Below are 9,155 nucleotides of genomic sequence, written 5' to 3'. Positions count from 1 at the left end.
ATGGCCAATTTGGGGGGGGGGCTGCAGGGATGGGTGGCCGTCTCTGCAGAGACCTGGGTGGGATCTGTCTCATCCGTACCTTCTCCACCCCACCCTCCAATTCCCTTGTGTCCTTTTGCTCTCAGGGGTGGGAGGTGCGGGAGGGAAAGGATTCATTTTTCCAGGTGGGGGGAATACACCCCAAGGCTTCAGCTCCTGAAGCCCACCCGAGGTGGGGGGCGAGGTCGGGGGGGGCCCGCGCCGCAACGCCGCTGCGGCTGAGAACTCCGGGCCGATGGGCTAGCAGCCTCGGGGTGCCCATATGCAAAGCAGCTGGCGGCGTGGGGGCGGGGCCTGAGCGCCATGCAAATGAGGGAGGCGGAGCCCGTCGAGGCCCCGCCCCTCGCCCCCGCAGCTGGGGCCAGCGGTGCCAAGCGCAGCTGGACGAGCGCGGCAGCTGGGCGAGTGACAGCCGCCGCGGCCGCCCGAGCCGCGCAGGGGAAGCGCCCGCCCGCCGGCTCTCCGGGACCCCGCGCCGCCGCCGCCTCCCGGGCCCTCAGCCCCGGGGCCGCCGCCTCCCGGGCGCCCGCGCCGCTCCCCGCGCGCAAGATGGCTGACCCGGCTGCGGGGCCGCCGGCGAGCGAGGGTGAGGAGAGCACGGTGCGCTTCGCCCGCAAGGGCGCCCTCCGACAGAAGAACGTGCACGAGGTGAAGAACCACAAATTCACCGCCCGCTTCTTCAAGCAGCCCACCTTCTGCAGCCACTGCACCGACTTCATCTGGTGAGCGCGCCCCGAGGGCACCCCAGCACCCGGAGAGCGCCCCGCCGCAGACCCCCGGGCTCCCGGGCCCCCCGAACCTTCCTTGGTCTCCCAAGCAACCCAGCCTCTTGCTCCCCCCGGCCTCCCAGACCCTCGGGTCCCCTGGGACACCCCCCTGGTCCCGCAAGAGCCCGTTCCCCAGCCTCCCAGACCTCTAGGTCCCCTGCCCCCCCCCCCCCCCCGGCCTCCTGGACCCCCGGCCCCCCGCCCCTGGAACCCCCCTGGTCCTCCAAGCAGCCCGGCTCCTCCGACGTCCCACACCCCCGGGACAACCCCCGGGCCTCCGTTGGCCCCCAGCTGCCCCCTTCCAGGCCTCTCAGATCCCCAGGCCGCCTGGGACACCCCTGGTCCCCCAAGCACGCTGGCCACCCCGGCCTCCCAGACCCCTGGCTCCCCCAAGGCTCTCCCCAGGCTCCCTTCAGGTTCCCCAGACCTCCAGTGCACGCTCCCCCCTCCTCAGCCCTCCAGCCGCCTCGGGCCCGGGCTCCCACCTGCGCCCCGCAAAGGGGCAGCACCTCTAACGCCCTCCCCCTGGGGTCCCCTCTCTCCCCCTGCTTCCTTCTGGGCTCGGGGAGCCCGCACCTCCTCTCCTCCTTTCCGGGGGGGGGCTACCCTTAGGAGTCCTCTCTGCGGGCAAAGGGGCGCCCTCTCTTCCTCCTCCTCCTTCCCTCTGGTGTCTTGGGGGGTGGGGGTGGGAGCAGCGCCCCGTGTTCCCTCTTCCTGCGCTCTCGCTCTCTCTCTATCCCTCTCTCTCTCCCACGGGTCTGGGGGTCACCTTCCCACTCCCCAGTCTCCCCACTCTCGTGCGTGTCACTGCACCACATCCTGGGGTCGCCTCTCCCTTCTGAGCCTGCCACCCACACACCCACACCAGGGAGCACCCCTGCTCCAGGGTCTCTGGCATCCTTCCTCTGAGTGCGTCTTTATCTCTGCCTCTTCGCCCCCCCCTCCCCCGGGGGTACTCTGTGGGCACCTCTCCCGCCTGCCCTCCGCCCCCCACCGCGGCAGAAGCGCTCCCTGCAACCCGCCACCTGGTGGTCGCTGCCGCCCTCCACCAGGAAGGGGGGTTACCGCCAAGCAGCTGACAACCCTGGGTCCTCAAAGGCGGAAGGCTCTTGGGTACCGGCCTGTGGCTGCGAGTTGCACCTGGGGTAGATAGATGAGGGGAAGATGGGAAATTGGGGTGGGGGTGGGCTGTTATGATGGGCCCCCCTCAGGCGTCTGACCTGCCTCCTTCTGCCTTTGCAGGGGTTTCGGGAAACAAGGATTCCAGTGCCAAGGTAGGCTGGATGGTGGGGAAGATTTCCTGGAAATGACTGAGATAGGCAGCGGGCTTCTGGGTTGAGCTTCTGAGAGGACTCTCCCTTTCCTCCCAGATCCCTGCGCATAAGCCCTATTCTCACCTCACAGAACTCCCCTCTGCCTCCTCCCTGACCACCACAGGGGTCTCCACAGGTGGCCTCCATCTGCAGAGATGGGAGTCACCTCACAAAAAGGTGATGGCCACCACCCACCCATCCATCCATCCATCCCCTGGGCCTCTTTCTCTGTGAAAGCCTTATCTCCAGATGGGTTGGGTGCCTCTGTGATTCCCCTTTCTCTTTTGCTTAGGAAGCCCTGACCCCAGTTGGCTGGTGACCTGGGTCCTTGCATCTGGTCTGAGGTCCTTGACTTGCTCCGGGGGCGGGGGGGGGGGAGAGTTGAGATTGTGGGAACTTTTAATCATGTAGACGGTGGCCACATGGCCGACTCTGGTTATGAATGGGCCCTGCTGGGGCTGAATCACCCCCAGACTTGTTTAGCCCGTAGGGTGTCTTCAACACTTTTTTAACTGAGATGTCAACATTTCCCTAGCTGGCGATTTCGCGTCCATATCTGACTTCCTAACTTTGGTTTGGCTGAGAATTGCTCCCACTTTCTTGTTAGGAGGGTCGTTTGGAGCTGAGAACAGTCAGAGTTTTGGCTGGGCAAGCAAGACACGTAACCCTTTTGTCACCATTGATGGCAGTCCAGGCCACCTCCCTCCATCTCTGACCCCTGTAGGCATTGGTTTCTACATCCTTTGATCTGGAATGTTTCCACTCCTGGAACACACACAGTTTTAAAGTCAAGTTTGGAGAGCAATAGTGTCTCCTGCATCCCACAACCCCACCCAACCCACGTTATGTCTTAGAGGCGAATGGACCACCATGGTGAACTGGGTTTAGATCAAGAGAGATCTGCTTAAGCTGTGACTTAGCTGGACTGACTTCACTTTCCTGTAGCACTGCCTCCTCCAGGGAGAAGTGAAGCGATCCCCGCTGAGTGTGGGTGGCATTGTCAGTGGTGCCAAATGCTTGAGGTACAGACCACTATCTTCTGGGGGTTCACTTGAGATCTACAGACAGGGATGATTCAGTCAATGAGCCTTATAGACTCTCCCAACCTCCCTGGCCAAATTCTGGAGCTCTCTTTTTTCACACCCTGCACTGGAAGCTACCCTGAATCCCTTTAATTGGCAATCACTTGGCTCTGGGTCCGAGCAGCTGGATTGTTTTCCAGAACTTCTGACCCCTGAAGCAGACTCTCAGTGGTCTGTCGGCACCAGAATACACAGATATGCTTTGAGGCTGCCTTTCACTCCCCTGAACTGGTTTCTGTCTTTATCTCCTGCTGGGGTTGTGGTTGATTTTTGAACTCCTCTCCTGTCCCACCTGCTGTGTGGTTATTAATACTTGGAAAAGTCACCCCAGACATCACGTGCAGGTGACGACATCTCTGAAGCAGGAGATCATCTCCTTCCCTCAACTCCACTCCACCCCACCCCACCCACAGGTTTGAAATATGACAGATCTTTCTGGTGTAGTGAGAGCAGAGTGGGATTCTGGTGGGTAGGGAGAGATGGCTGCTTGTAAAACCCCCTTTCCACATCTCCTTAGGGTTACAGGCCCATGTAACAGTCCTCAGGATGGTGTGTGAGGCTGTGTAGATATTAGGAGCCTTCCCAGCTGTTGTCACTTAGCCTCTCTGTGTCTTAAGATCTCCCTCTGGACCAGGGGCCCAGTAAAAATATCTGTCTTTCAAAGTTACAGAGTAGCTTGGAACTGTTGCAATGAGTTGCTTGGGCTGGAGCTGAGCATAGAGTCAGGGCTTGGGATGGGGAGCAGAGATCAGCTCTGAGGAATTTCCCCGCAAGTGGCCTCAAAGGTGGGGTGTCAGGGTGGGGAGGGGGACTGACAATAATCATCAGGTAGGTGAGAGTCCAAGTCTAGCTGTGAACATATGGCCACCATAAGCCACTTTTCTTGGCAGCATATCCTTTTTGGGTCACAGGAGGGAATAGCAAAGGTGTGTTGGCAGCCCCTGAAGGTGACACGCTTGGGATGGGGACATCCAGGAAAGGGCTGGTGAGGCCAGGCCATCCTCAGATGTGCTCTGTGACTGATTTTGGAAACATGGAGGAGTCCTTTGTACCAGTACTTTTGGTATGGTGTTTATTTTTTCTTCAGATAATTTATTCTCTTTTTTCTTTTTTGATAGGGTAGAGAGAAATTGAGAAGGGGGAATGGAGAGGCATGAGAGAGAGAGAGACACCTGCAGACCTGCTTCACTGCTGGTGAAACCTTCCCCCCTGCAGATGGGGACTGGGGGCTTGAACTCAGGTGCTTTTGCGTTCAACTGGGTATGTTACCACCCGGCCCCTCTGAATAATTTCTCCTAGAAGGCTCAAGAGATGTAAATGGAAGAGCTGGGTTTCTAATTTAGATGAGAGAATCCAGCCTTGTGTATCTTCCATAAAATGTGGACCCCATCTTAGTCAGATTTACTTTTTAAAAAGTAGACTTTATTTCTTTATTTACTTTGAATAGAGACAGAGAGAAATGGAGAAGGAAGGGGGAGATAGGGAGAGAGAAAGAGAGTCACCTGTGGCACTGCTTCACCGCTTGCAGGTGGGGGTTGGGGCCTTGAACCTGGGTCCTTACACAATGTGATGTGTGTGCTGTAGTGGGTATGCCGCCACCTGAACCCCTCAGATTTTGGGTGGGAGGTTCAACCTTTATCCCCAGTAGTCATCTTCCCAAGTAGAAGAGGGGGGACAAGGCTGTGGGTTATGTCCCTCCTCAGTGAGGAGGTAGGTGTGGGGAGCAGAGGGCAGGGAGGCCACTGAACCCCTGGTGCCCTCACGCTGCCACGGCAACCAGGCTGCTGATGTGGGCTGAGTGGGTGAAGCTGGGAGAGTCCTTGGACCATGGGAGGTTATGGACTTCTGTGTGTGTGTGTTCTGGGGAGCCTCAGAACAGGTTTTCTTGCCTTTGTGCAGCAGGAGGACAAAATTCTAGCTTGACTGCCATGCCATTTCTCCCTTTGTTTCTGCTCTTGACTTTGCAGAAAGTTCTTCTCTCTGGGAGGCAGTTTAAGAAGGTCTCTGGAGACAAGGCAGCGGCCCTGAGCATCCTGGGTGTGAAGCTGCCTGCTTATGGGACTAGAAGTCAGACCTCAGGAGGCCGGGTGGTAGCAGCGGGTTAAGTGCACATGGTGTAAAGTGCAAGGACTGGCATAAGGATCTTGGTTCGAGTTCCTGGCTCCCCACCTGCGGGGCGGAGGTGTCATTTCACAAGCAGTGAAGCAGGTCTACAGGTGCCTGTCTTTCTCTTCCCCTCTTTGTCCTCTCTCTGTTTCTCTTTGTTCTATCCAACAACAACAGCATCAACAACAGTAACAATAACAACAGGGTCAACAAAATGGGAAAAATGGCCTCCAGGAGCAGTGGATTTGTAATGCAGTCACCGAGCCCCAGTGATAACCCTGAGGAAAAAAAAAGTTAGACCTCAGACAGGTAAGGCTGGCTTCTCTTGGTAGCACTTTTTTTAAAAAAAATTATTTTTATTATTATTTAAAAAATTTTTCTTTATTTATTGGTTAGAGACAGCCAGAAATCCAGAGGGAGGGGAGAGGTAGAGAGGGAAAGAAACAGACACCTGCAGCCCTGCTTCACCAAAGCTTTCCCCTGTAGGTGGGAATCAGGGGCTGAAAATCAGGTCCTTGCGCCTTGTAACATGTGCACTCAAACAGGTGTGCCACCTCTTGGCCCCAGTAGCACTTTTCTTTTCTTTTCTTTTTTCTTTTTAGTCTAGGAATATTTTTTTAAATTTTTATTAGTGAGTCAATACTAATTTACAAAATTAGAAGCTAATAGGGGTATAATTGCATACCATTCCCACCACCAGAGTTCTGTGTCACATCCTCTCCATTGGAAACTGCAGTGGTTCTCCCAAGCTCAACCAATAGCTCTTTATAATAAAGACTAACTTACTTATTTAAGAAGAGTCAGAGCGAGAGAGAGAACCAAGGATCATTTAGCTCTGGCAGGAGGCAGTGCCAGGGGTTGAAACCTGTAGCCTCTGGAGCCTCAGGCATGCAAATTGGTGGACTAATCAGCTGAGTTATCTCCTCAACCCCTATCATCATCATCATCATCATAGCACTGCTCAGCTCTAGCTTATAGTACTGCTGGGGATTGAACCTGGAACCTTGGAGTCTCAGTCACAAGTGCCTTTTATATAACCACAATGCCATCTCCCTGGTCTCCACTTTGGAGGAGTCGAGAAACTGCATTTGGGCTTTTATTATCCTTAAGACCGGCCTTTGGGTGGCATTAGATCTTGCCCCAAGAAGCTTTTTCAGTCACTTCTGTAGAATAAGCAATGAAATAAAAGAAATCCAGGTGGTCCGGGAGGTGGCACAGTGGATTAAAGCATTGGACTCTCAAGCATGAGGTCCTGAGTTCAATCCCCCGCAGCACGTGTACCAGAATGATGTCTAGTTCTTTCTCTCTCTCCTCCTGTCTTTTCTCCTATCAATAAATAACTAAACTCTTAAAAAAAAAGAGAAGAAATTCAGAATCCATCTCATGGGTTCCAGTCAATGTCAGGTGGAAAGAACTAGGTTTTGAGTCCTTGTTCTGTCCCATACTTTCTGTGTGACCTTCGGCGAGTCCTCCACCAGTGTCCTCACCTGTGGCGTCAGTGGGACTTAGCTGCTAGGGTCGTGGCGAGGGAGTCAGTATCAGTGACTCTAAACAAGATGATCACTATTACTTGAGGGCTACAGGAAGTGACGTCAGAGGGGAACAGGGTTCATCCTGGAACTTGTTAGATGACTGTGCCTCTTTCATGTATGCAGATGGCTCTCCCAGGCTCTGTTTCCTCCTAGACTCTGGCTGCCACTCACGAGTGCACACACATCAGCCTCTGGGTCCAAAGAACAGACTCATTTAGATGAGCCTTTTACACTTTTGTCCTCATGAGAAAGGTCTAAACTCACCATGGACTCTCTAGAAAACAAACAAACAAACAAACAAACAAACAAACCCCAGAGCATGAGTTTTTTTGAGAACAAAAGAGCCAGCATTGATGGTTAATTGATGATTATAGTGAGTAAACCAGCTCTTCCCTTTCCTGTGTAGTAAAGAAAACATGTTTTTAATCTTCTAATAGAAATTATTTGTAAAAACAACAACAACCCCAAACCCAACTGTGGTGTGAAGCCAGCCACCACTGTTTTTTATCAGTATCAGTGTTCTAGAATATAAGCGTAGCTTACTCTGTATTTAATATGTGGGTTAGAATGTGCACTTTCATTTTTTCTTTCCCCCAACAAAGACAAAGTGAGGGGGTAATTTTTATCTCTGGTACAGTCTTCCCCTTGAAATGACAATACACTGCTTGCTAGGTTGAATATTTTCAGTGAAATAATAATGAGGTCTTTCTTCTTCTCCTCCTCTTCTTCCTCCTCCTCCTTCTTCCTTCTTTTCTTATTTATTCTGTGCCATTACCACAGTAGGCCACAAGTTACCAGAACTTTCTTCCCTTCCCAGAAGCAGGTCCCTGAGGCCTAAGAGTGAAACTCCACTCACCACCACCCCCCCTCCACTTTTTTTTTTTTTCTGAATATGTCCTGGGAGCTTCAATGTGGATAGAAGACAGAGACTTTTTGCTTTTGACTCTGTGTTTGATGGTTTGACTTATTATTACTATTTTTAATATTTTATTTATTTATTACTGCATAGAGACAGAGAGAAATTGAGAGGGAAGGGGGAGATAGAGAGGGAGAGAGACAGACAGACATCTGCAGCCCGGCTCCACCACTTGTGAAGTTTCTCCCCCTGCAGGAGGGGAACAGGGTCCTTGTGCACTGTAATGTGTGCTTTTAACCAGGTGTGCCATTGCCTGGCATTATTTATTATTATTATTATTTTCCCAGCTGGAGCAGAACCTTTGACCTCAGACCCCAACTGAAGTAAGACTCTTCAGTAAAGGGGCGGGGTCATGTAGCTGCACCTCAGAGAGGAAGGTTGGCTTGTCAGAGAGGCGACAGCAAACTCCTTTTGAGCTGCAGAGCCCTGGCAAAGGCTTGAGGCTTTGCCACTGAACAATGGAATGCCTTTCTCAGTGAATATGGAAAATATGACCTTTGAAAACCAAGTTGATATGATATACAGGTTCTTAGAAACTAATTAAAAAATAGAAATGATTTCTGAATGCTGCTAATTGTCCAGATACTGCCTGGCAGTAGACACAGCGTTTTCTTTTCTTTCTTTTTTTATTTTAAATTTAATTTATTTATAAAAGAGAAAATAGAAAATATCGACAAAACCAAAGGATAAGAGGGGTAAAATTCCACACATTTCCCACCACAAGAGCTCCATATCCCATCCCCTCCATTGGAACTTCCTTATTCTTTATCCCTCTGGGAGTATGGACCCAGGGTCATTGTGGGTTGCAGAAGGTGGAAGGTCTGGCTTCTATAATTGCTTCCCTGCTGAACATGGGCAGTGGCAAGTCGATCCATACTCCCAGCCAGAAATGGCATTTTCATGGTGTATACTGATTCATAAAGAGAAACATACAAGAGAGGGGCTGGATGGAGTTGCACCTGGTTGAGCATATATGTTACCATGCATGAGGACTGGGGTTCAAGCCCCCTCTCTCCACGAGCAGTGCTGCTGGTGTCTGTCATTCTCCCTCTCTATCTCCCTTTCCTCTCTCAATTTCTCTCTTTCCTATCAAATAAAACAAAACAAATATATATATAAGAATCCACAGTGTTTATACATGACATTTATAGATGTGATGGCTACTTGAAAAATCAAGTAGGAAATTTGTATATTCGTCACAAAAGATCTGTGTAGTGTATCCATCTCTCCTTCCATTTATCAGTCAGTCCATTCATTAATCTGCCCATCTGTCCTTCTACTTATCCACCATCCTTCCTTCCAGAAAAAGATATTTACTTATTAAGATGAGATTGACAAGCTTTTCTTTTTTCTTGTTTCTTTTTTTTTGTCACCAAGATTACTGCCGGTGCTCAGTGCCT

General features: G+C 51.9%; 1 protein-coding gene across 3 annotated transcripts in view; it reads left to right on the top strand.

Annotated features, from left to right (window-relative positions):
* Window positions 1-395: 395 nt before the first annotated feature.
* The window catches only part of PRKCB (protein kinase C beta), a 250,463-nt gene continuing 241,703 nt past the window's right edge, over window positions 396-9,155 (top strand). For all 3 annotated transcript variants that reach the window (XM_060172806.1, XM_060172807.1, XM_060172805.1), the window contains exons 1-2: window positions 396-761; window positions 2,049-2,080. In XM_060172806.1, coding sequence (XP_060028789.1) covers window positions 589-761; window positions 2,049-2,080 — 205 coding nt within the window. In that variant the 5' untranslated portion in view covers window positions 396-588. The remainder of the gene's footprint in view (window positions 762-2,048; window positions 2,081-9,155) is intronic.

This window comes from Erinaceus europaeus, chromosome 15 (assembly GCF_950295315.1).
Source record: "Erinaceus europaeus chromosome 15, mEriEur2.1, whole genome shotgun sequence".
NCBI lineage: Eukaryota > Metazoa > Chordata > Mammalia > Eulipotyphla > Erinaceidae > Erinaceus > Erinaceus europaeus.
This window is presented reverse-complemented; position numbering and strand designations above follow the sequence as displayed.